Raw genomic sequence first — 27,963 nt, forward strand, 5'->3', positions numbered from 1 at the left:
CAAGTTGCTTATTTTTTAATRTAAAATGTATTTTTAATATAAAATGTGAAGTAAATGTTAAAAAATTGTAAAAGCATGCACTAAAGCAAATTTTGCAGCTTTGTAAATAACTATCTTCAGTTGACATGGAGAGACTTTTGACAGTATAAAACAGTATATTATAGAGCTTTTCTTAACAGGAAGTAGAAGAGAGTAGTGGTTAGAAAACACTGCAGACAGGAAGTCTGACRCATGCATCGCTCCTAGTGTCTCTGAGTTCAGCTCCTTTAGGATATCTTCTCTTTGCTTTTCCAAGTAGCYGGTGTGTATAGATGGCAGCTCCAAAGGAGATCCCGTGCAACCAGTGCATAGGGACAGCTACGGCACTACAGAGACTGGAAGGTTTTGCTAATCGGCTTTTCCATAGGCATTCGAAGGGTGGTGCCCATGAACAGAGAGCGGCTCTAGAAAATGAGAGCCATCATTTCTCTGAACTTGCTGTCATATGGGACAAATCAAGTAAGTAGRGTTTTTTGTTTTCTAGATATTTTCTCTTCAGTTTGCATACCAAGTGAAGATCTTGTATATTTATACTTGGATACAAATACTGAGCTGTGATACATTCCAGAGGCAATTTTACAATTTAATACCTAAAGGTGTTAATTTGAAGAAAAACATACTGCATCATGCAGGGGGGAGAGTGGTGCTATTTCAGAGGACTAGGTGGCTGGCAGGAGAATTTAGTCCTGGTCCCTTCTTTTCTGTTAAAGCACCGTTGGCTTGTTTAGACAAGGTTTCCCCTCACCCCCACATAATTTTTTCCTTATAAATTATTTCCTTTCTTTTCAAATTAAATCTGCTCATTCAGCAGAAACAGAAAACACTTTAAAAGTTGTAGTGTTTAAACTTTGAAATGAGCAGACGTTGCTGCACGGATTAGACTTCCAATTATAGGACTCTTCATGGTTTGTCATTTTCTTTTGAGTRATACTTCAAAATGTGCTATATTGTGGTAAACTGCATAAAATTGTGTTCGATTTTAACTATTATGTATTAATTTAGGATGGAAATGCTGATTATCATTAGTTTTGATTTCTTAATTTGCCAACCATTTACGATATGTATGACTTAAAACCTTTCATGGTTGCATTTTGGGTAATAGAAGTGATAGGTTTCAAAAATACCACCACGTAAGTAAATTGTCATTTGATCTTTTTCTTCTTTTTAAACGGTGCATTATTTTGCAAGTCARTTATTGTCTCTGTGGTTAAATATTCATTTTAAAATGTTACAATATGATAATTGATGATAATTTTGTGATAATTTCAGATTCATTGATGGGCTTGGAATAACATAATTATTTCTGTTGGAAATAGGCCTGTAATGGTAACAGCAGTGTTACCATGAAGGAAGACAATGTTAATCTGTCTTGCTACTTTCAATTTAAAATATTACATGAGTGGGAACTGAATCTGTTCTCAGAGGAGATGCCAGTAAACATGGAAGCAAAATGTTAATGCGTTGACCTAAAATAGATTAAATCTAGGTCTCCCAAATGAGGTGGAAAAGGATAGACTAGACTTGTTGGGGAGAGAAATAACGAAAGTGCGTGAATTGTGAGCCTCCTCTTCTCCAAAATATTTTCGAGTCAGTAAAAACAGACATAGGCTTGTTTATTTAGAAGCTCTTTTTATGTAAGTAGCTATCTGAAAAAAACAGCAACACTGAAGCATTTTCATTTATTTAATACAAAGAAAAGATGGTGTTGACCTACTGACATGCACAAATTGTGACCTCTTTGTTTACAAGTCTCTATTTTTTTTCCCTCTATTTAAAGCAAGCTTCCTTGTATGACGTGTTTTGGTGAGGAAATGGAATGTCATATCTTTTGTTGATAAACATGGTGAAAATGCTCGTTCTATGAATGCTATTTTAAGTAGTTACTAAGCACAGTGTTTGCATATAATATTTTTCTGAGCAAAAGTTAGTGAGATGATAGCTGAATTTTGGTTGATTGTGTGAGTTTGGGTTTAGGATGAAAATCTGAATACTTACCCTGAATCTTTGCTCACAATACTTTGCTCCTAGTTATCTCAATGATAATATTTATTTAAAGAAAAAGAAGTAATGTAGGTACCCGTGGACTAAGTCTACATTTCAAGATTCTCATTTCACTACCACTTGAGCTCAAGGAGTGGTAGAGAAGATAGGGAGTATAGCGATGGTAACATTTTTGTGTACTACTGACTCATATTTAGCAAAACACAGCATCCGTGGAAATTTTGTTTTCAGAAAGCAGAAATGAAAGAGAAATAGTTATTTTCTTACCTAACAGTTAAATGTTACGGAATTTGCATCAGGTCATAGAATTCAGGCCACAGATTAAATATATAGGAAGCTTAATGAATAAGCAGTGTTTTAAAAACATGCTGTTGTCTTGCAAGGATATCTGACTATATCACAGCTCTTCTGCCTATATAATTGCAACTTTTAAAATGTTCTTGTTAGGTTTTATGTGAGGCTAAATAGCAGAAGTTTATTTGAAGCAAAAGTACTCTTTAATTCCCCAAAGAAGTTTGGGAAATGACTTCTCAGATTCCTTTTTTTTTTTATTTTATTTTGAAGTGGAATTCATTTGGAAAGAAAGTCAATATATTAACACCTTTGACTATAATGAAATGTTGTAATAGGTCTGTGACTATGTATGTCCCATCCAGAGCAGTTACTGCTGAAGCCACAGCTTTGTTGAAGTGGAAGGAGMTGCTTCATGTTGGGTGGACTTTTTCTGGTTTGCTTTCAATGTTGTCTGTCATCTCGTGTTGTGGGTTAGCTTAGTTTGTCATGTGTTCCAAGGCTGTGGGGTTTTTCAGTGGTTGATTTTGAAATTTATTTCACATCTTTGCTTCCTTATTTTGATACATAAAACAGATCGTTTCTAACATGCATTGGATTCCTGGTAATGTGTGAAACCAAGTGAATTTATTTTGAAAAAATTTTACAATCTAATGGGTCAGAAGTGGCTCAGGATACCCCAGGCCTTTGAATTTATTCTAAAAAGTTGACTGAGTGCATATGTAATTGAACAGCTTAAACTGGTAATCAGGTCAATTGTGCTGCACAGCCAAAGGAAGAAAGGGATATATGGTGTTAGTCATCAGAACTGTACGTTTCCTTCTTAGTTTTGCGTGTCTTGAATATGATCAGCTGCAAATATATGAAGCCTGTGTGGGTGGGATTTTTTTATTATTATTTTATTAGTTGCTTGTTATTTGGAGGATTGAGGAGGAAAAGGAAAGGGGAATGAGGCTGCTTGGTTTTCAATGGAGCGACAGTAAGATCAGCATGGATCTTCCTTTCCTTTATTCTTAAACTGATGCTTATGTTTTCCAAGTCTCTGGAAAATGCAAAAACATGCTAACAACTTGGATAACCAAAATGATCGGGAGACCACTATTGCATTTATTTAAGTACTCGTAGTCTCTGAATTGCAAATGGATGGATGATGAATAGKCAGAGGAATGTTATTTGGTCTCTGAGTGATTGAACATAATACTAAATATACTTTCAAATATTGTGGAATGTCTTGTGGAGATTTAGCTGAATAATTACTAGATATATGTATGTATGGAGAAAAATATATCTGAAATATCAAATAATATACAGAATACGTTGTGTGAATTCATTAAAGCTTTAGAATAACTACTAGTTGGGTACAAGTCAACAGATAATTCTGGTCTAGGGTTGCCATGGAAACAACCAGTGCTTGATATAATTGAGAACATCTTAAAACCTCCTGGTGTTTGCATGCTTTTTTCCCCCTGCCATTTTGAGTTGCTTTAGACGTGAATAGGTAATGTTGGTCAGAACAGAAGTAGTTAACGAGCAAAGCCAGATATCCGTGTCCTGAATATTGATTCTGGTTTACTACTCGTATCTTGTATTTCATAGTTTTTTTTTGTGCCACAGTGAGTTCTTAAGGAAGAGAAGCTCTTTGGATTCTGTGTGCTCTCTGCTTCCAGTTAGGGTGTATAAGGGTATTTAAAGATAGAAGCACTGATTTTGTAGAGATGAATATACTTCATCAACTCTTGGATTAATATTAGAAACAATATGTTTCTGAAAATTAGCTTTTCAACATGAATGGTAAGTCTTTTCTATTACCTTTGACACTATTTTTTGTTTCGTCTTCAATCAGAAAAAAATAAACCTAGTTTCCCCCTCTTCTCTGTATAGTAGACAAATGCATTTGTTGATAGCTGATCTCTTTGTTTTTGTAATTGACTTAGTATGGATTTCTATTAAAAATTACTAGTCTGAAAGATGCACAGTTTTGTATTAATCATTGTTTCCTTTGCATAATGGGTGTTTAGTATTTAAAATTGTATTTTAAAGCTTTATTTTGGAAATAACTCTTCCAAGTCATTAAATAAGGCACAAAATCTGAGACTGAAAAATTTTACAATTGAATACTGTATTACTGTACTGTATCAGTTTACTTTAAAAATTTCCTTTGGCACCCATTATAGGTATTTTTTGTGAATTGACACAAATCAAACAGGCCTTCTCGAATTATTTTAATAATTACCTACATATTCTGAGTTGGCTTTTATTATTTTATTTTATTATTATTCATCTGATTTGATTTCTTTTTCTATGCTTTTTTTTAATTCCTTCTAAATGGTGAGATAGCAGAATAATTGAGGTCATTCATGGAAGGGTGGTGGGAAATCTCTTTTAAAATGAGGTATTATAATAGAACCAGTAAACTTATCAGGCAGGTATTTGCTTTCCAAAAAACCATGTCCACTTTGAATCTAATGGAATAATGAAATAGTTTTTCTAATTTGGAATATCCTTGAAAGTCATATCTAAATATATAAACAATATACTTTTTTTTAGTAACAGATGTCCTTTGAAAATCATTTGCCAAAAGCCCATATCAGTTTTGAAATGATGCCTTTTTGTTTCAAGCAGGTAGTCTGGAGCTTTGTAAAATGACAGAAGAGGATTTGAGGTTGCTTTAGATGAAGAAAAAAATACACAGTTAATTTATGCAGGGGGTTTTGTGTGTGTGTATGTTGGGTGTGTATATAAGATTTTGTTTTATCCTACAAGGACTATTTTTACTAACATTTCACTTCTGTGCATGACATAAGTGAGAGAAGTCATCCCACCACTTTATCTAATATCAGTTTATAATGTGCTTATCTAATAGAAGTGTTTTGAGGTCATCTTCACTGAAATGAAGTATGTTGCTGTCACTTCTTTGGTGATTGAAAGTACGATAACATACAAATATCGAAACTGGTCAATTGTATCAATCAAAAGACATGATTTCAGAACTTTGTGTGCAAATACGAAGGTTTATTGTGTCATGACTGCTTAAAACAAACCTAAACGCAGGCAGTCCTTGGAAGCGCTGGTCCAGCTGTCCTCTTTGTGTATCGTCACCTTGGTCTCGCGTGGATGCCAAAGCTTAGGCAGCCGCACGGCGAGCTGGTCGGGGRCCGGTCTGGCGTTGGTCTGGCATCGCGGGGGCTCCCAGGTGCCGGTCGGAGCGCGCAGAAGGGGAGAGGCGGGAGCTGGACCTCCCCTGCTCACAGCAGCCTCTGCCTTTAAAGTGAGCGTGACACTACAGCCTCGCTGTGCTTCCTCAGCATCACGTGCTCCCGCCGCTCTGCGCGTGACGAGGGCCAGAGTTGGGCCCCGAAGTCTCTCTGTTTCTCACCAGTCGCCCTCTTGGATTTTGCCTTGCCTTTCTCTCTGTTCTTTTATAGCTAGATTGCAGCTTCTGCAGAAATTAGATGGTGGGAGTTGGCTRTATCAGTTTCAAATTTTGCTGCCTGGATAGTTTATTTTTCTTGTATTCTGTTATGATTGAGTCATTTTAAGCAAATAAATTTCTCACAAAAACTAAGTGAAAAAAAATGCAGGTTGTTCTCCTTTCTTTTTCTCCCTGGGGCTTTATTCAACAATATGAGTGTAGTTTTTTTTTTCTTGCCCTCCAGGCTTGCAGCTTCATTAAAATAAATAATAATAATAGTAATAGCTGCAGCTTCTGCCAAGTGTCCATTCCCAATCAGAATAATTCACAAATCAAAAGAGTATTTTTTACAAAGGAAAGGTGAATCTCTACTGCTCTATTAATGAGAATTAGACTATCTTACCACCCTAAAAATTGAAAAGAACTTTTGCTTTTCAATGCCTCTTTGTGGTTGTCTTCACAGCAGCGGTATTGTACCCTTTAGGGGACAAAGTCAGGTGCTGTCCTTGTGAAAGGTTGTCAAGATGCAGGTGAAACCTTAGAAGTCATACATTGTTTTCAATTGGAAATATGATTGTTTTGCCAGCATTTTTTCATGAAGGCCAGATGTGTAAGCGTTTCATTAAAGACATAATAAAAAGCTGTTTGCGTCTCACAGACTCAGTTTTGGGGGTTTCCATGTGGTTTTAGTTGTGTTGTTTTGTTTTAAACAGAATATTCTTTAACAGATAAAACTGGAAGGCCACATAGCTTGCTAACATTCACAACTTTCAGTTTTAAATGGTTTGGTTCTGGTAGATCTTCTATTCACTAGTAACTCCTAGTAACATCAGATTATTATTTGGGCTAGTGCTTTCAAATCCAAAAAAAAAAAAAATTGTGGAGTAATCTGTAAGTTCCCACTCTGAGTACAAGGTAGCAGTTGCCAAATGCATGTGGATAACTGGAGCTGCATGAGGAAAGCAAGGAGTGATGCTAATAGACTCAGCTGAATTATTGTGAGTAATAAAGTGAGTAATAAAGAGACATCATAGCAAAACTGAGGGGAGAGTCAAGCTTGCAGTTCTGCATAAGACGTAACAGAGGAACGACAGGACTTAAATATGAAGGTGTCTCGAAGTTGAAGACCTAGTGTTTTTCTGAGTGAAGCTGGAAGATGAAAATGTAGAGAATGGAACAAGATTGCATGTCTCATGAGAAAAAAAATGATTTTCAGCATTTGAGGTAAATGATAAGTTGGACAAGAACTTTAGAAGTATTGCTTGTCAACACTGGTAGTAAGAGTGGTATTTATTTTCCTTGTGATACACTCAGTTGCTGTGAAGGACTTCAAGAAGCATCTTATTTCCACTGCTGAGAGGACTGTAGAAAGTGGAAGGATGGCATGGCATGTCCAGATGCCTCAGCTAGACGTCTTCCTAAATAGTGCTCATGGGATTAAAGGCTTTTTCCTCTGAAAAATTCCCTGATAGCATTACCAGTTAGCTTCTGACAATGATTAAGATCATTTTTTAGGTGTTGAGCTGGGTCATCTTTTGTCCTGTTTCCTCATTTGAAATGTAACATTTGAAAAAAGTAAAGGCAGCAAGAGTTGGTCTGCTTTGATGTTCCACTTAAAATGCACATACATAGTGAAGAGCCATGAAGGTGTACAGTTTGGAGTATAAGCAAAGAACAAGTTAAAGAGATTTGGGTTACTTCTGATGGAAAGGGCATCTATGTAGTGTGTTGTAATTGTTCACCTGTGTTCAACTGTGACATAGTCTAGTCTGCTGCATTTCAAAAGTGGCTTTTACCAGAAAGATTGTTTTTTTTTTGTTTTTTTTTTAATGTGCCAAATTGTTTACATAGTTATTTGTTGCTTAGTTCCTTTAAGAGTTAAAATCACTGCTAGTATTACCATTGCAGGCCAAAGTTCACAACATGGGTTTCACATCTTTAATTACTGATGTTCTTCAGGGCAATTTTGTAACCTGAATCCTGTTTTTGGAGTTCTTCTCTATCCTCATCTCTAACAGATGCAATAGCTCATTAAGAACTTGTGCTTGCTTTTTTGTTTTTGTTTGGTTTTTGTTTTTTAATTTCTTTTCAGGGTTTATAACTCAATTCTGTGCAAGTTCTGTGTCCACCTGTTACCAAAATAAGCACCGGCTTTAACCTGCCTTTCTCTAAAGGGCCATTTGTTATCAAAATGGATAGTAAATATTCTTACCTATTTTTTGCTTGCCCTAGTCCTGTGGCAAACCAAAGCTTGTTGTTCACTTGATGTATTGAATTGTGAAACACTTATTTACATCAGACTTCCTCCTTCAGGAAGTCAGTCTCTCTGCTATTTAAGGTTATAAATGAACTTCTACAACTTGGCTAGTTACTGTAGGCAACCCATTCCTGTAAATATTGATRATGTGCTCTGTGTGAGATATTTGTGTTGTGACGTGTCAGATTCGACTCTTAAAATGAGATGAGAGGCTGTGTCGCTGCCCTAGGCGGCCAGCTGTGAGGAGGCAGCTTACTGGTTCCAGCGCAAGCATGTGGGAATTGTGCAGTTGTGATAACGTCGGGGCGCAGGCCAAGGAGTTCTGTAGGAAGCCGTCTTAGAAATGGATGCAGTTAAAGCAAGATTGTTTTTACACGTTGTTTACTGTAAATAAAATCCAAGAAGGATATATACAGGGACTTATCTAATATTATTCAGACTCCTTGTAGGAAATGCATGAAAAAAAAAAAGCAACACGAGTTGCTCATTTCTAGTCTTCCTTAAATTGCATCCATGTGGTCAGCAATCCCTGAAGGTGCTTAGTGTGGAGTATAGGAAGGAAAACAGTTTAATAAAACTTGGGTTGCTTCTCAAGAAAAGAGTATTTATGCATGAGTCTATGTAGTACTGTGAGAGCCATTGCATGCTTGCAGGAAATCTGTTGGTGAATATGCAGATCAATGCCCTGCAGATTCTTGCTTCCAGTTTCTAATAATCTAACCCTAAAACATACCCTCAGTGATAGTAGGCCAGTAATATGCTATCCTGTTTTGTCACTGAATTTTTAAGAGGCAAGGTGGGGGCAGTAATACAGAGAAGAAAGTTACTGCTGGCTTGTTAACCAGTGTCTCATAGCGCAGAGGGATGGATGGCCTCGCTAGAGGAAACCTTGTAGAAGGTTCGGTGAACGTTTTGCTTTTGCTATGTGCTATTGACTGTAAGAGAAAAAAATAATCTGATTTGTTCTTATATTTAGCTGATAGAATTTGCTAACAGCCTTCACGCAGGAGTGTAGCTATAGTTACAAGGAATCTTATAGTAATGCCCTAGAAAATTTTGTTCTTGGAACTCATTCTTAAAATTTATTCCTTTTTTCACATGGTTGCCATGGAAATACATGCACTGCAGAAACAGAGGTGTTTAAAATTACAAAAGAAAATTTAAAACTGTGGGAGAATTGTGAAAACTAATACTTGTTATATTTCACACAGGAAGTCTTCAACATGAGAATCTGTGGCAGTTGAGACGTTTTAGATTACTTGCTGCGTGAAATTCAGCTAGAGCTGTGGAGGCTGTTACTGCACAGATGAAGCTTAATTCTTAATTACCCACAAAACCCATCAACATATGATAATTGAGAATTCTATATGTTAACATTTCTTCACATAACCTTTTATGTATGATGCAACTTTCTATATAGGGAGCATTAAGTATTACATTTGTAAGTAATTGTATTAAACTTACTGTATTAATTTTAAGCTGATAGAATGAACTGTTCTGAATTGAAGAATAATAACTTAAAATAAGAATTATTGTATAGGAGTATTTTCAGTAGCCCAGTGCAGTACTTTCATGGCCGTGTTACACAAGGCTAAGCTGGCACTGCTTCAGAAAAGGAGCAGTTCTGCCTGGCCCCGTGYGTTTGCCTGTTTCCACCTCACGTTGTCCTCTCCCTCACCCCAGCAGCAGCATTCATGTGATGAACTGGGAATTGGTTTGGATTAAGACTAGTTTTCTTTTTCCTTTCTTGCTTCTCTGCATTAGGTTTTAATCTGGCTCAATTCCCTGACCTGCTTTGGCAATCAGCCACAAAGGCGCTTTTGCTCTTTCAAGGAAGGTCACGATACAGAGACAGGAACAGACGACTGTGGAAGGACAGGATTGCTTTTTTGGGGAGCAGTTATTTGTACTAGCCCATATTGAACATGGAACTGCAGCCTAACAAATCAAATTGCTACTTCGTGGACTTTTAAGCCTCAAAGCATGTTGACTGTTGCAAGAAAGGAAGCAGATTTATGAATGCGTAGTGTCTAGCRGTCTGGAGTAATTCCCTTCAAAGCACACTTCAAGGACAGGAGAAAGGTACTGCAGAGACCCCTTTCCTTAAGGCAAAGCTTAGTTAACATATYCCAGAACTAACTGGATGCCAGCTGTGTTACTAGAGAACTGGAAGAAAAAATATCTACGGTAACCACAGAGAGAGAGAGTGCTAATGATCCCCTCATTTGGAAGGGAGGTTTAGGCAGGAAAGAGAGACATGCCACCGTGAAGGACCGTGTGAACACGTGCAGCTATTCGCTTTGTCTGCAATAAGAAAGTCTTGTATATTATCAGTAAATTAGGATTTGAATAATAAACCTCAATCGGTTCATACCTTTTTCTTTTTTTAGCAGAGAAGAAGAGAGTCTTTATATAACAGAAAAATGTAGCATTYATCTGTGTGTTTCTTGGGGGGAAGGGGTCACTTTTCTCTTTTTATGAAGTATATTCATCTGTAAATYTTGATGAGGCTTGATTCTAGATTCTTTTTTAAAATGAGAAGTTTGGGGGTTTTTTTTAAATCTCACCTGTATATTCTTTTTATAATCATCTATTTTTAATTTGAATTCTTAATGGTGGATAATGGTTGAAGCATATATGCAAGTATGTGAGTATGAGCAGGTACCATTGAGCAGAGCTAGGAAGACTTGATTGTGTTTATGACTGAGTAATTATTAATGTACTACATTGAATATATTTTAGTGAGTTTTCAGGGATTCACACTTTAAACACRCACAGTAAACAGATGCATGTTAAGAAATACTTCAGCTTTTCTTAATTTGCACCTTAGAAGTAATAGCCTGTAATGCTGAAAAATAAAAATAATAATAAAAAAGAATTCTCCACAGAGAGTTCTTAACTGCTGCAAATAYGCCCTTGTAGGATGGACAAAATACTGTCTAGCTCAAAAGTTCAAAATTGTGGACAAGATTAAAATAAAATTTTACCTACCTTCTAGATCTTGAGTTCTAAAATAGAAGTCTTCTCATCCATTATCATCGCACATTGRAAGTTAATTCCTAGGTTTTTTGTTTTTTGCTTTTTTGTTTTATTTTTAAAGCTCAAGGAAGATTCTTACCCACTGCAGCTGGTTAGGAGTTTGCTCTACTACTACATCATCAGTTTTTGTAGTCATTAACATTTAAACAGAAATACAAGATCAAAACCTCGCTGTTAAAGTGAAAAAAAATATAATAATAATAGATCAGATTCTAGATTGCGGCAGAGTCTATCGATTTTGCCTATCTGACTCTCCTGCTGTTAGAACAGGAACAAGATAAAATTATCAGAGGTCAGTTTTTCACCGCAGAGCCAGTGYGTTTCACTGCCGTGTTAAAAAAGCGTCACCTGGGCGGGAACCAGGCTTCAGACTGCATTAGCCTCCCCTGTCTCCCTGTTTGTTTTGTGGGAAACGCAGCAGTTCGCTCTTTTCGATGGTCTGCTGCAATGATACTATTTTTGTTTCAGTTTAAAAATGTTTTCTAGCTAACAATGTTAACTGGAACTCAAGYTACTTCCTTGAGTATACAGTAATGTTTCATTCTCAGCCCTCTTCATTTTTAAATGCTGAACCGGATTGAGAAATGTCAGTGTAAGTCACAAGATAAGAAATGTGCAAAAGAGAAACTTAAATACATTTAAGAGAACAGGTGAACAATATAAGAATGAGCCTTGGAGCTTAGAGCCACGTTCTCCCTCGCTTCTGACACAYGGTGGAGTAACTGCAGTATTCACTGAGACAGCTAAATACACCTTAAGGCTGTAAATAGTACATGTTTTTATAAAAATGAAATACACAAATATATTTACCAGAATCTCTTTGTACATCCTCCTTTTTTTCCATTAAATTAAATTTGGAGATTTAATTAAATAGTCYGTTTAATTCCAGATTTCAAGTGATTATATTACAGTTTTGGAACTGAAACTGAACTGTATTTTGATAAAGGGCATTTTAAATACCAAGCAGAGACTGGCATTTAGCAAGGCAGATGGGGGTTTGTAGTGGTGCCCAGTGTTTAGTCTTAATCAGTTTAGTTCTTGCTTTTTTGCCATGAGTGCTGTCCAAATACTTCCCCCCCACTCCAAAAAATACACACACACACGCGCAAAAAAACTGGATTTCTGGCTCTTGTGGGAGATGTGCTTGGGAATAACAAATACAGTGCGCATGTGAGGTGGGAGAAAAGCAAAGTAATTCATGTTACCTGTGCAGGGCTGCTCCCTCTGCAAGACCTTTCCCATGTTAAGTGTGCCTCCACTGCAGCAAGGCCTGAACCCTGCAGCTATGCTGGGATTCACTCGCTCTGAAAGTGTGTTAGGCTGGAGTACTCTCTGTAATAATCACGTACGCTATTTTTGTTAACTTGTTTTTATAATCTTGCTAACTTTTCGTGTAAATGCTAACCCATATAACAATAAAACAAAACTATTGTATGGTTATATTAATAACAAAGCTCTGTTTGCCACACATCTCTTTTCAGAGCAGAGCAACAGGTGTAATCAACAAGGATGTATTTTTTTTTTTTTAATACCTCTTTGTATGCTAGCTTTACTGAGGAACCGCAGGATCTGGAGTTGAGGTTTAAGCTGTGGGCTTCCACCTGTYAGAGAGGAAGCGAGGAGCAGTGATCCCTCCAACCTGGAAGTGCTAGCCTTGAGTTCCAGGGTTTTTTTGGCAGGGGGAGGGTTCACCCTTTCCCTCCCAGGGTGCTCTTTTGAGCTCATTTTCATTACACTGTGACCACATGGGTTTAGTTGCGTGCAAAATCAGGTTTGTCTGAACAGGAGCTTTTGGCCAGTAACGGTCAAGATAGGTAACAAATTCTGTGTAATGGAGTTGCAGTGGGTGTTTCCAGGACTGTCCTGACTCTTAGTGGGTGGGCTGAGTAATTCAAGTGGCAAGATTTTATTACATATTTTACATATTTCTGTCCTGCTCTTTACTGCCCTTAAAATCTCTGTTGGTATGCTTTCCTGCTTATCACCATTTTCCCCTTTGAGTGCAGCTCTCCTTAGGCCAAGTCTCGCATCGTCCGTGATACCCAAGGGAGCATCTCACATACTCCTTGCCCAGCTGCATGTGCACCTGTAGATTTCTTTTTACTAAACTTTTACCTGAAACAGGCAGTGGTATTAAAAAAAAAAAAAAAAAAAAAAAAAGTTATTTTAAGACTTTCACTTTTAACTCCCAACCTGTTTTCTTAAGACCTTTTCCTGAATCTCCCCAGATTTCCTACTACGTGCTTTGGGTGTTTGCATTTCATAAACTTGCTTCTGCTGCTGGTGATTCTTCTTGCTGGCCATGAGAAGAGAGGTCAGTGGTGTGTGTTTGTGCGTTGCCAGTCCTGGCACCTTCATGCGGCCTCAGCTGTGGCAGCTGGGTGCTTGCTGACCCCTCCAGTGGCCCTCCTTGTGCCAGGGGTGCTATTGCTGCTCTGCCCTCTGCTGTCAACAGCTTGCTTTCTTGGGCAACAACTTTTCCTCCTTTAGTTTCAACCTTCTTCACTCCAACTCTACTGTATCGTGGAAACCAGGCTGGAGAGCATCTGTTTGCTGATCTCCGCATGCACTCCTCGCATCATCATCATCTTCATGCTGCTCAGCCATACGAGTGATTCTTCGTTCTTCAGTGCTTATGGGAATCTGTATACCAAGATCTGTTTCCTGGGTTCTTTTTTTAAAGTCTCACTAAATTAAATCATTCGTTTACGACAAACATAAAGTTTTCAAGAATGTATTCCAGCTTGCATACAGTAACTTCGCTGGGGAGGGTTAGTCTTTCCCAAGGGACTTTGCTCTGTTGCGTAACGGGTCTAGAATTTGATTGTGAATTATTTTGAAGATTGCTTACCATTTCTGAGCTAGCTACCACATGCTATGCAATCTGTCACATGCTGTCTTTGGAACAAAGTGATAAGCTGTTGGAAAATCACCTGGTTACAGGTTTTATTGTGATCCAGCATGGTGCGATGAAGATAGCTATAGTTTTGTTAACAGCAATTCCACAGATATTTGTTGCTTGGAATAGACGCATTATTAAAGAGGACAGCTTAATCTCTCTTGAGGTTTTGTAAACTGTGTTTATTTCTGTGATACATCATCCTTTTTCATACTGAATTTAGCTGCTTCTTTTTTTTCTCTTTTCATTTGGTACTTTCTGCTCAACTGTTCTGTGATTATTTAGCATGAGTCATTCTGTCTGTGTGGGAAAGGTCTGCTTTACTCTGGAGTTGGCTTCTGAGTGGGGAGGGGAAAGAGGGGGGAATATATTTGTGTTTTCTATGTGTTTGTTGTGGAAATGCATAAAACTTTTTTTTCTCTTTCTTTTCTTCTCTTCATCATCTCATCTGTGTGGGTGAATGTTCCTGCAAACCTTTGGGGAACCTATAGAGACCTTTGGTATGCTCATTCTTTCATTAGAGCCCAAAGTCACAGATACTAGCAACAGTTTAAAGACCAGAAGAGCCAACAGAAGTCACATCTTAACATAGTGGCTAAAAAATGTGCACTTGGGGAAAACTTTTAAGTCATCATTTAATGCTTCTTTGGGTCATCACAGTGATGCTAGCAACCACTACCAACCAGTTAGCATAAATTTTTTATCTATACCCAAAAAGTAGGTATAAAATGTTATCTTGTAGCAAGAGCGGATGTTTGGAGATTCGGATGTAATTTTCAAAAGCATCTGTCCTTTTTCAGATTCGAAGTCCCATTTTCAGAATGGGACTTCAGTGCACAGTTGCCTAAATTGGCTGGTACCAGGCTTTAGGAGCCAAGGGGACTTCTGAAAATGAGAGCTAGGCTTCCAGGACGCTTACAGGTTACAGGTTTCTTTAAAACTTTGAGCCCTTTTTCATTGAGGAGAGAATGTAATTACTCTAACATACATCACAGAATGTGAAGTGTTTTTTAAGATGGAGATTTTAGCAATAAAAAAAATATGCCTTGAGGTAGATTTATTTTGAAAATACATGTTCAGTGCTGCTTTGGAAGAAAATGGACAAAAGTAGAGCAAGGTAGAAGATCTGTGTTCTTCTTGATGTTATAAAAGTTTTTTTTCTCTTACTTCAACAATTTGAGTATTTCCAGCTGGATTCCATTTTTTTTCATAAACAGCATTCTTTATCCCCTAATCAGAACAGAGACGGAGATGATTACATGTAAATGGTGTAGTATATTTGCAATTAGATTTCAGTGTAAAAGATGTGGAAATTTAAAATATTTTTTTCATTTGAACAATGGAAGTTGCATGAGGGATATTTAAGACTGAAAATGTACTGGAATAACATGATTATTCTTTGTATACTCAGGGGAAAAAATGAAACAAAATTATTTCATGTTTTTGTTGTGCTCTACAGTGTTAAAGCAAAGTTAATGCTCTTATCTAAGCTACAGCTGCTTAAGTTTGAAGGCTCAGCTTTTTGTGAGTCTTAATGATCATCTTAATTTTTATCATGTCATTTAGATAATGTTCATGTTACTTTGACAGAAACTAATTTTTAAAAAGCCATAGCAAAGTCATGATCTCTCTTCTCCTAGTGGAAGAGGGACCATCAGTCATTACTTTGGCCACTCTTAGGTTCTCTTTTTGTAGTAGGAAATTATTTCATGCCATAGGAAATCCTACTCTTTTCTAAAATGGGAATCACTAAAAGTCATTAAATGAGTAACCTCTGCAATTTAAAAACAATATAAATATTTTTCCCACTTGGGATAAATGTATCAAACTTTATACTGATTATTGCCTAAATCCTGATAACTCTCAGTGCATTTTCATATCAATCCTGATAACTCTCGGTGCATTTTCATATCAATTTAAAATAATTCCTTTGATGTAAACTGTGTTTTCTTAGTCCATGTATCCCTAAGTTAGAGGTAATAAATATGTTCCTCATCTCTGATATTGCTTCTTTCTCTATAACTAAAATTGCTGACTGGGTATTATATTTTAAACATAAATAAATATATTTTAAACAATTCTACCATAACTTCTGACAGTTTTTCTGAAATTGCCCTTGTACTGATACTTCTCCATCAGAGCCCATGACAGTCGGAGCCATAAAACTCCCTTGAGTATTTTGCTACAGTTGAGTACCTCGTCCCCTAGCACAGTCAGAAAAGCAAAGCAAAAAAATTCATGACTGGAGCCTGCTCCTGGGCTTCTGTTGTTTTCAGCGCTACTGAAGCTGTACCACTACTAAGGCAGTGACCCAGGAATTTTTCAGAAGTCTTCTCTGTAGACAGAAGTCTTCTCTGAGAAGAGAAGCACTAAAATACTCCAATTCATCAGATAATTGTTTACAACCAGTCATAAAGCTAAATTTCGTGAGCATCAGAAGCTAAAACGCAGTTACTAAAACATTTATTTCTAGACTTTGCCTGGAATAATCTTAGCATGTTTCTGAATATTTTTAGAAATTGCTTATGGTGAAATATAGTCCAGAAAATCCAACATTATTAATGTTATATTATGTGAAATGATTCAGAGAATGCACAACTGGTATGATGTTTTATTCTCAATTTTGTGACTCTTTCAAAATCACAGCAATGCCTGAAACCCTTTCGTTTATGACTGTGCATTAAGTAATCTACACTGACCTGCTTGATAATCGGTATTCAAAAAAAAATAGAACTATTGAAAGATTATCTGAATAAAATATATTGTGCACATTTTAAACAGCCATTGCTATTATTTCATTGCTATAATCTCAATGCAAAATTAATATTAAAAGTATTTGTTCTTTGACTGTGGGCATATCTAATGTTCAGTGTTGTTGTAGCCCTTTGTTTTGTCTTTGCTTGCAGTAATGCTGTGCGTATGGTACCTGAGCTTGCAAACAGCCTTTAAATAAAGGTGATGGTTGGAAAAAGCAATGAGAACAACATAATGATCAATCTGTTATAAGAAAAAGTAACTCCTAATGAAAAAAAAAAAGTCTCTCTTTGTGCCATGGTGATTTATAAATGTCATTTATCCTTTTAAGAAAGTTATATCACCTTAAAGCCTGCTTGCATGTACAGTTTTGTGAGTTATTAGAGTTGAAGTAGTTTAATTTGTGTAGAGTGACATAGTTAGTCCAAAAAGCTTAGACATTACCTTGAGACATTGTAGACGTTTTAGAGACATTGATGCTCACCTTCATGAAGAATGAAGTTGATGAAGTTTGTATAATTTGTTAAAGAAGCAACTCCATCATATCCATGAAGTACATTAATAAGAATGTAATTTTTTGTGTATTTTCAGTGAAAGAGTTCCTAGCCAAAGCCAAAGAAGATTTTTTAAGAAAATGGGAGAGTCCCCCTCAGGTATAAAACATTTAAGCATTCAGTAATTTCCTCTGTTGCAATTTTTTTTTTAAATAATATATTATCAGTCTGTGATGAACAAGACAGAAAGCTAAGTTAAGTTTCATTCAATTTTCAAGAGAGTTTCCATTTTGAATGTCTGTGTTGTCACCGAAGTTATGATCAGCAAAGATTCATATTTCTTATCTTGATTTGAACCAGGAGCTGGTGAAATAGTCATACTGAACAACAACTTGCCTGTACCCAGAACGATGTTTACAGTCAGCCTGACAAGGCTCAAAATTTATTGATATGTTTCAGCTGAGTCTATAATACTAAGTTTTGGCAAATCTGTAATTTACCTTGCTAATAATTGCCTGATAGTATTAAGGAGGAGTCTACCACACGGRSTGTGAGGACAGGTTAAGGAACTTGTGAGAGGGAAATATTTAAAAATCTGAACTTTTTTTTAAATCAGTGCTTGAAATGCTATAGTAATGAGTAGTTGGGAAAATTTACTTAATGATGTGATGTGTAAACAACTTGTATGTATTTGTCTCTAGAACTTGGTTTAAGGATGTTGCAGGCTCTGAAATGCTTATTTGTGATTATTTATCTGTATGTTAAATTCTTGAGCTATTTACAGCTAAATTCTTATGAAGCATGTATCATCTTTGTTGATGAATTACAGTATTGCAGAATTACCTTTTCTGTTTTAATCAGTATAGTATCAAATCTCTTACTAAAATTTTATAGGCATGAAATTACATTAACATTGCAGTTGGCTCTAGGTTCTCATCTGTGATAAATGCAATTTTACCCAACCCTTTTTCATAAATGATAACATTGCATGTAGTTAAAATTGTCTTTGGGGTACTAGTTTATAAATAATATCATTATATCCTTCTACATATAGAACACTGCTGGCCTAGATGATTTTGAGAGGCAAAAAACTCTTGGAACAGGATCATTCGGGAGAGTTATGTTGGTGAAACATAAATCCACAGAACAGTATTATGCTATGAAGATACTGGACAAACAGAAGGTTGGTGTAATTTATAGCGTTTTTTTTTTGGTGCAAGTGGTAGTTTTAGAAGCAGAATGTGTAGAGTTTGCAAATGTGCATCTGATCTGACAAAAAATGTTRTATCGTTCTTTTTTTCTGTGCTGCCACAGTGAACCTTTCCTGCTTTTGTGGTGCTTTTTGTTTGGCCTTTGAGTTTCTTTGATTTTGTAATGTGTCGTATTTTTTTTCCTCGCTGCTGGGAATTTTAATTCATTTTCTTTGTTTTTATTCAACAAATGAACTGACTGCTTCTGTGGGAGCTGATGAACTTAGGAAAAAGGCTTTGTGGGTCCATGTATWTGTGTTTACTGCTATTTTGGATTATTGAGGCCACAAGAAAGCACTATTAGAATTTGTTGAATGAGCTAGGATGAATTTTCCTGCCATTGTTACTTTGCTGCACTTGCAGCACAGTAGAATGGATACATATAGGAACATAAGACCAAAGCAAATAAAATAGAGAAAGCATTATCTTTTAATCTTAAAAAGCAGGTAAACCGCTCAAGTTGAAAATTAACTTATTAACTACATATTTATAAGTTTGATGCAGACAAAAGTCTGGTAACTGTGGCTAAATTGTGTGTTACGTTTATTGTATTTTTGTTTATTGCACTTGGATGATAGTCTTATTTTAAACAGTTGACTTTCTTTTTTAGCCAGCATATTCAGTAAGTTGAGTTGTGTACAATTTTTACCACAGCTAGTAGCATTAATGACAGGTAAGAGGCTATGGTGAGTAGTGTCCTAGGCATTAATAAAATACCAGTTAAATTCTTTGTTTAGGTTTTGTAAGCTGGCCTGCATATTCTTTAGCAGAAAGTGTTGGTTTTTTGTCTTTTGGTTTTTTTTTTACACTGTTAGCACATGACTCAAGAATTTTGGAAGACTATTTGAATCTGGAGTTCTAAAAATTTTCATTTRTGAACTGTAATTTAACAAATACTGGTTGCTTGAATCATTGCTTTTCCATTCTCTATCCAATAGGGTATTAATTTTTTGTATGCACAAGTACTTAATATTCCTGTTGCATCTATAGTGATTGCTTAGATAGCAAAAGATCCTCAATTTCTTTTTAGAATTGTTCTTCTCTTTCCCTCAATGTGCATTAATGGCTGTTTAGAAAGAGAAAAGAATCACAGAATCATGTCACCACAGCAATGCACATATCTTGGGAGGCCTCAGAGCAAACAGCTATCACACGGTAGATACTAGCTATGTTGAAGACTGAAATGCTGCAGTCTGAATCTGTATTGTTACTCCACTCCATTTTTTTTCCTGAAAGTGTATTACTCTTTTAGTTAAGTAAGCAGTGTCATTAGAAGTTTAAATTTTAAATAGAATAGAATTTTGGAATAAGTACACAGTTAAGAAATTTATTTAGTTTTTAATAGTTTTGACAAGTTTTTCTGAAGTGCGTTATTAACTCAGTTTCTTAGGTCCTCAACATAACTTTTCTTACTTTATAGGGCACTTATCTGAATAAATATATTGTGCACATTTTAAACAGCCATTGCTATTATTTCATTGCTATAATCTCAATGCAAAATTAATATTAAAAGTATTTGTTCTTTGACTGTGGGCRTATCTAATGTTCAGTGTTGTTGTAGTGTTGTTTTACRTAACAAGTTAAGTTAAAAATCATATTACGAAAATACTGATCTGGCAAAGTGGGCTTTAAAAATCAGAAAAGGTTAAAATGAAATTAACAGCACTGCATTGATTTGAACTCTTGCACTCATGCATTTTGACCTTCCTGAGTAACGTTATATAACGGAGCCGTAGGCAGCAGCTTAATCAAAGCAGTTTCCCTGAGTGGCCGTTCCAGTATTCCTTAAACGTGATTCTTCAGCAGCTTTGTCTCACTTGCTGTCCTTCTGTACAAGGAGTGGTCTGGTGTCCTGGACCTGGAATAACGTGCTGTGTGATTACAGACTCCTTTAAAAGCGTAAGACAAAAAGCCAAAATAAATTTGTCTATTCAACATCTATTCTGGCATTTTTTGACTTTGCAAATCTTATTTTTTGCAACTTTAGCTTTCTCCTGTGGCAATATTTTCTAACTCCTATTTTAAAAGGCAGAAAATACCAAATTAGCTTTAAAAGGAGTGCCAGCATACTACAGCTGCAAGACTGACAGTCCAGGCCGTTTAGGCCGTGTCGCCTGCACTTTTCGTGGTGTGGCTGATCGAATCCTGACAGAAGCTGGGTCAAAAGCAAGGAGTGATGAACGTCCCACTGCTGCAGGGAGAACTCACTGCCAAATTTCATTTTTAAACMTTTTTTCTTTGAACTGTTTTTCAGGGGTGGCTGAGTCTTTCAGTGGAACAATTTAGGAGATGGTGTTATTCTTCAGAAAACTGCCATAAAAATAGTCAGATTTAAAATATGGGCTATATGTTTTATGATGTTAATTAAACTCATTGCTCAGTCTAAAATAAATTGGAACGCTATAGCTATAATATCTGGTGAAAACAAAACTCACAGTCTTCTATTAGAAAATGAGATGCGTTTTCATGCTGAGCAGATGTCTGAAGTGTTTGTTTAAATAATGCATTGCAAGCACTTTTTCAACTCACTTTGGCTGACATATATTCATATCTATAGATGTGTATATTATAAATGTATGCATGTATTAACTTCAGTTAATTTATTAGTAAATGGTTATCACAATTTCTACAATTTGGATACGACAGAAAATATGGAGATGTTTGAAATTAAGASAACGTGAGGAACTGCCTATAACTTTTTCATTTACATTCTACTAGAAACAAGAGACAGTGTGTCAAGCTTTAAAACCACGTAAACAGTGACATATTTTCCTGTCTGTTTAGTTTAGGGAGGATGTCCGTGCATGCCGGTTACGAGGCTGGGTTTGCYGCAGTGCTGGGGTTGGGACCCGGCTCTTAGGCGCCCGCAGGCCCTGTGCTGCGGCAGCCCTGGCCGCGGGCCCCGCGCTGCAGYGCGGCCGCAGGGACCAGCGCGGGGGGCCGAGGGCGCCTCCGTCCCCAAAGCCACGGCTGGCCCTCACGCAGCCGCTGAGGAAGCGGGACGTGCCCGTGCCAACGAGCCTCATCGCAGGGTTTGCCTGTCTGCTGGCTCTCAGTGAGGTTTAACTAAGAGCCTGGCATGGGGGAAAGAAATGTCTCTTTAGCCTAGCTAGCACATCCTTGGGATTCTTGGAAATAGCCCAGATTTGCTTGAGCATTCATTCTTCCCTTCCTCCCTGTTTTTGGAGTTGCTGTGTTGCTGTTCTAGTTTATCTTAGGAGACTATAGAGGAGGTCCAGCTGCTGTATTACAAACAGGAAAAAAATCTTAGTGCTGTTTTATCGGAGGAAAGTTTACTTTCTCTTTTTAATTGTGAGAACTGTTCTTTGGCCTTTATTTCCTGTCAGTCATTCCCTGAAAAARTACACGGCTATATTTCTCTTTCAAAAGAGTCTACCAGTTTCAGCAGCTACATTCTCTGGRGGATTCACTAGTTGGTGATCGTAAAGGAAGGATCTGTCTAGAATCACATTAAAATAAGATGTTAAGCCTGAATGCAAAACGGATGGGCCAGTTCTGCGTCCCTTTCTTATCCGATCTTATCCTCGGTTCATCAGGGTATGAAAAAATAAAAAGAAATGCAGCGTATGTCGATGTAGCCGGCAGCGCTGTGCGTAGGGTTGTTACTCCTTCCTTTGCCTGCCTTTGTTTAGCCCGTCTGTAAGGTAGTGCTGCTTGGCGAGTTTCGKTACGGAATTGCTTTTGGAAAGAAAACTTGGTTAACCAAAGCTCAGACATATATAGGTACTACCTTTTGTCCCTAAAAGAGAGTTAATTTTAAACACAGTTTCAGTCAGGGTTGGTATATCTTGCCAATCTGTCATTTATAGCTGTTAGATTTGATTTCCAGATACCAAAAACCAATGACTTGTTTTGATCAGCCTCGTAGATTTTCTTGTCTCTTCTATTCAAAGTTTTTTTTAAAAAAAAAAATAACAAAACCACCTTGGGTCTCCTGCCACTCTCAAAATAAGATATAGATAAAATGGGTGATAGAGATTAAGTAAAATGGAGGAAAAAAAAGAAATTACGGAACTGATTACGACAAGAAACTAAATTCTTAATTGCTGAGGAAGAGCAGTGATCAGAATTCTGCTACTTGCCCATGGTAGCTTAGCATTCTAATGAATACCAAGGAAAAAGTAGTATATCATTTCTTTCCTTTTTTTTTTCCTCCCACGTAGAGAATTCCTAATTAAATGTCTGACATGGTTTTCTGTGTTCTTAGCAAAAGGTCCAAAGATCAAATCAATTTTATTGCACTATCATCTTGCTGTAGAAGCATTTCCATAAGGAAAGCAAGTAGTTCTTAAGAGTATGTAAAGAAATATTTTCCTAACTGATTCTTTTACTCTGTATGGTGAAAAAGACTATTCCTAGAGTCACGTGCAAACCATATTCCAGGAGTACAACTCTTGAGAATGTTGTTAGACTTTTTAATATTTTCTTAGTGCTGTTATTAAAGCGGTAAACCTAAAGTTTTTTAGCTCTCTGTAGAGTTAAGAGCTTACCTTCAAGTAATTGAATTACACTGAAAATTTAATAAAAATTTATAAAATACCACGGTTAAAGTGAAGATTGTGTTTTCCTTTTCTAGGTTGTAAAACTGAAACAAATAGAACACACGCTGAATGAAAAGAGAATATTACAAGCAGTGAACTTTCCTTTCCTTGTAAGACTGGAGTATTCTTTTAAGGTAATCATTATTTTGAAAGTAGTTGTTTGAGTTTCAGGGAGATGCATGCTCAAACTTTGGCATAATACGTTAACTGGACGATACAACAATTTCACAGAAATTGAGCAAGAATTCAATCAATAATTTATTTAACATCCTTTAGAAATGGTTAATGCAAAATTAATTTTCCTATCCATTATAGGTTATATAAAAATACTTTATCCTTTGTGTCTCATCTGGAAAACATTATGACATGTCTCTAAAAATTCATGCTTTGGGATGCTGCTTCTTCAAACCCTCTCTTGTGCTTCTTCAAACCCTCTCTTGAAGAGCACTGTGAATTTATAACTACTGAGGAAAATAACATCCTAATCTGCCATAACTAAATCTGGAGTTCATGAGTCAGTTATTCCTCATAGCTTTCTGGAGGATTGCGTCTGCTCTGGCTGCACTTCAGGAGGCCTCACCTGGAGCAGTGGTGGATGAGCCCTGACAAATCTTGTGCAGGAAGTTACCAACACCAGTTTTCTTTCTCTGTTGGAGGTTACAGTCTCCACACAAAAGCTGGCAGAGCAGAACACGTGTTCACACTCTCTCTGGTTTAATGAAAAYTCGTGTGTTAGCTTAAGATACTGGTAAAGACAGTGTTAGATTAAGATACAGGAGTTTGTGCTGAAACAGCTGAGGGGCTGGCATGTATTCTCCTACACTGATTATGCTGGTAACTTCAGAGGGMTGAAATTCCGCTGGAGTTTGGTAACGTTTTATATTGCCACAACATCTTATTTTGTCTTCAGAACTYACAGGTCGCTGCCCCCGTGCGATTTAGGTTAGATGCCTTATTTTAGACAGCATACCCTTATGTGACTGCATGAATGTTGTCATCATTGGCTTAATCTGAGGGGAAAAAACAAAACCCAAAGTGCATTTCTGACACATACGGTTCAATTTTGAAATATACTGCAGAGATTTGAAAGACTAAAGGGAACATCTGAGAAATAAATTTTACTATCTTGATGATTTGATGATATCATAAATTACTTCTCTTCAAGTTATTTAACTACTGAGGCTTCTTAGCAGTTTAAATTGTATGCACTTGAGTGGATGTGCCTGCATGGATGTACATGCATATGTGTGGGTATGAGTATGTGCTCACATTTGGATCAGTTATGGGTCAGAATCTCTGGAATAGCTGGCGTCTCTGCTGTATCCTAGAATGACTGCCAAGATCTGTGCGCCAAAACTTTTTGGGGAACTAGTTGAGATGCACCAATTGTCATGMATCTTTCAAAGTTCCTGCATGCACACCAGATGCACACACCATCTCACCAGATGCTAATCAGGATATCTTCAAAACAGAACCTAAACACTCAAAGRTTTTCCATGTTTTGGAGGAAATTGRTTGTTGTAYAGCAGAGAGCTTTTAGGCAGTATTCTAGCTTTGAGAGAAACTGAAGAATATACTTTATGGTTTGTGAGATAAATATCTCACRWSACAYGAGACATTTGACAATCTTAATGACCATCTTAACCAGGAAGGAAAGAWCTTTGAGATTAGCTTCTATTTTCAAGACAGTGTGCACTAATTAATCTGTAAAGAACTTGAGTATTTTGCTAATTAACAGTGATATGTGTCCTCCAAATTTACATAAAAATATGGATTTGTTAAGATTAGATTATTCCTTTTATCAAGTCAAGTGTGCCTACACTTTTTCAAGAATTTCTACCTGTGTTACTTTATATTTGTTAAGGTAGTTAAATGCCTAAAATCTTTCATTCTTTAATAAAACATACTGGGCTTCAACACTRTTTCAAAGAGATTATAGAATATCCAATATATCATATGTATTTACTTGCTTCCTTAGGATAATTCTAATTTATACATGGTAATGGAGTATGTCCCTGGTGGTGAAATGTTTTCACATCTAAGAAGAATCGGAAGGTTCAGGTAAGAGTCTTAATGATATTATTCCTTTAAAAAGGATTTACATTGCTAATTTCTGAGGGGAAAGAGGGTTTCATAAAACTGAAGTAATGAAACTGAAAAAAAWTTTAAGGGGTAAGTGCTTTTAATTTTGCCCTTTCTGAATGGACTAAAATAATCAGGCAGTGGAAAACTTGTAATYACTTTTATTACTCTTCAGTTAGTTAATGGTGATCTTTCATGACCTATGCAAGATACAATCGTGGAATTCATATTCATAGTCGCTGAAATTGATTACAGTTTCTAAAATTAAAAATTTGATTTGGTAAGTTTTATGTTGTGGAATACACTCACCTTGATTTGCACAAGGGATAAAAAAGAAAAACTTAAGAAACTAGATTTAGAAAATAAATATTTTAACTACAAAATGCTCACTATATGCTTTGTGTGTATGTGTGTATGTTACACAGTAAAGGAAACGGTTGAAAAATATTTAGATATTCCGTCCATGACAATTGTGTGGTTAACTCAGTACCTGAGTATAGTGTGGGGATACTTAATATTGTTTTACTTCTTTGCAGTGAACCACATGCACGATTTTATGCAGCTCAGATAGTGCTAACATTTGAGTACCTCCATTCATTAGACCTCATCTACAGAGATCTAAAGCCTGAGAATCTTTTAATTGATCAGCAAGGATACATCCAGGTATGATATTCTTCATATATTTAGAGAGAGAAGCCTTGTCTTTTGTTGTACACTAGGTAATTCTAGCAAATCTGTTTAAAATAAAGGTCTGTTGAAGYTGGTTGGCATGTTAGCTTATATTCAGGGAACATTAAAATGCCCCATGGCTTAATAACTGTTGAAATTCTTGGATTGAACTTTCTCTGACTAAAATTAAGCATGTTTGGTGAAGATGTCTACATTTGAGCAGGTTGTCAGGATTTCCCTCATGGTTTGTGGAGAGAAGCACGCATCTGTGTAGCTCTGTTCATCTGACCTATTTTACACATCAGCTTTGGAAAGAGGTGAAGAGTGTCCTGGGTAGCCTGGGATGACCARCTTAGATGCTGACATCTATAGTGTAGTACCTAATTTCAGTCAAATGACTCTCACCCTCGGAAGGTCTTAACCTTCTCAGGARGTCTGGAGTAAGAGCTGAGTTGAGCAGAAAAAGGAAATTTCCCTGTGCAAGGAGCCCGAGTATTACATGAGCAGAATCACTCCAGATGATAGTCACAAGTAGAGAAGCCAGGCAGCGAAAAGCACAGGCAAGCACTGCCACRTGACTTTGAGAAAAAGCTAAGGAGGGAGGCTTTTGGAGAAAGGTACTGGATCTCTGAGCAAAGGGCTCTCTGCCTTCATATGGTATTTTTTTTTTAACTTAATAAATTAAAAATTTTAAAAATATTTTGTTTGGGGAAACGAAGGTTTGTATGCATTCTTAATAGATGCACAGGAGCATAATAAAGAAAAACCTGTTTCTGATCAATTTTCTTTGAAAGAAACAACCTGCAAATCCTCARATATAGATAGATGTATTAACCTCATACAGTACAACTATCAGAATCAAATTGCAAGACATAATTTCAAGAAAACTCCCCTAAGGCATCATTTGCATATGCCTTTGGTATGTTAGCTCTGCAGTCCTTCAAACAATGGAAAGGAAAATTACTATTTAGGCAATTTTGAGACATCAGCCCTGTGATTGAAATTTTTAAAACAAAAAACCTCGATGCTTTTTATCCACTCATGACCTGAAAGTACAACTAGAACTACAAATGATTAAGGGTAGTTTTCTATTGGAATAAGAAAAAGGATTATTTGCAACTAGTATGCTTTCAGTGAGTTTTCCATGTGACAGATTTGCAAAAAGGTTATGTATTAATAATCTCATGCTGATGATCTTGAAATGGAAAAAATAGCTTCTAGATTAACGTGTGTGATCTTTTAACTGGCAACACATCCCATCTTGGGGGGATGGTGAGAACAGTTGAAGTTGTGGCATGTTTACTTACTTGAAATTCMCAGTCATCTTCCACATGACAAAATGCCTTTGTGGTACAGTTAAGCGTGTATCTTTCCTTTTGCAGCTTTTTGCTTTTTGAAATAGTTTTTACTGAGTAATGCTTGAGGAACTTGTATGTGTGGTGAGCAAGTGACTTCATGTGGAGCTCGGTTATGGAATAGTTAAAAGTAGGGGGGGTTGTTTGTTTTTTTGTTTGTTCACGTGATACATTCTCTGAATGTAGTAATTGGCAAGGTACTGCGTATTTTGTACTCGTGCTGAAAACTAGAAAACTTGTTCTGAAAGACTTAGTAAATATTAATGTCTGTGTAGACACCTATGTTCAGTAATGTTCTGATCGTTCTCTGGTTGCTGTTTTTACACTGATTTGCACTGTACCTGGTGCTAGTTTGTCTACACTGCTGTTCAAGACTCGGGAGATGAAATCTACCTGTCCAAATTCAGATGTCTTCAAAGTAGTGTCTGTATTACCTGTATTATAATTATTTATCTAAATTCTCTGTATTACTAGTGGAAAGAAACATGTAACTCCAGGGCATGATTCATTTTTCCTAGTATGAATAGCTAAGATCAGATGARTCACATTCTAGAAGTTTCTGATTCTTTCCATTGACTAGGAGAGTCTGGATTATGATTAGAAATGTAGACATTCACAATATGGATATGTCAAATCAAGGGAAATCAATTCAACTCTTGGTGATAGGATGATTTTTCCCCTTTTAAATATTCTAGTTTGCAGCCTTGTTCACTCTCTTTGCATTTACTTGCGCCTGAAGGCAGCAGGTAGCTTGTGTTGTGCAGTGGGTACCATGCCTTATGTGCTCCATACCAGATGTGTGCAGTGGTCTCCTTTTCCTCGTCTTCTGGAAAGAAGTGAAAGTAACGAAACCTTAAAG

The 27,963-nt window shown here is 36.6% G+C and overlaps 1 protein-coding gene across 1 annotated transcript in view; it reads left to right on the top strand.

The window, feature by feature from the left end:
• Nucleotides 1–288: 288 nt before the first annotated feature.
• PRKACB (protein kinase cAMP-activated catalytic subunit beta) overlaps nucleotides 289–27,963 on the top strand; it is a 44,372-nt gene continuing 16,697 nt past the window's right edge. The window contains exons 1-6 of the mRNA XM_085303489.1: nucleotides 289–498; nucleotides 17,284–17,345; nucleotides 18,241–18,369; nucleotides 23,034–23,132; nucleotides 24,977–25,059; nucleotides 25,617–25,743. Coding sequence (XP_085159615.1) covers nucleotides 312–498; nucleotides 17,284–17,345; nucleotides 18,241–18,369; nucleotides 23,034–23,132; nucleotides 24,977–25,059; nucleotides 25,617–25,743 — 687 coding nt within the window. The 5' untranslated portion in view covers nucleotides 289–311. The remainder of the gene's footprint in view (nucleotides 499–17,283; nucleotides 17,346–18,240; nucleotides 18,370–23,033; nucleotides 23,133–24,976; nucleotides 25,060–25,616; nucleotides 25,744–27,963) is intronic.

The sequence above is a fragment of the Rhea americana genome, unplaced genomic scaffold, assembly GCF_003343005.1.
Source record: "Rhea americana isolate MKP2758 unplaced genomic scaffold, rheAme1 scaffold_2, whole genome shotgun sequence".
Classification (NCBI taxonomy): Eukaryota; Metazoa; Chordata; class Aves; order Rheiformes; family Rheidae; genus Rhea; species Rhea americana.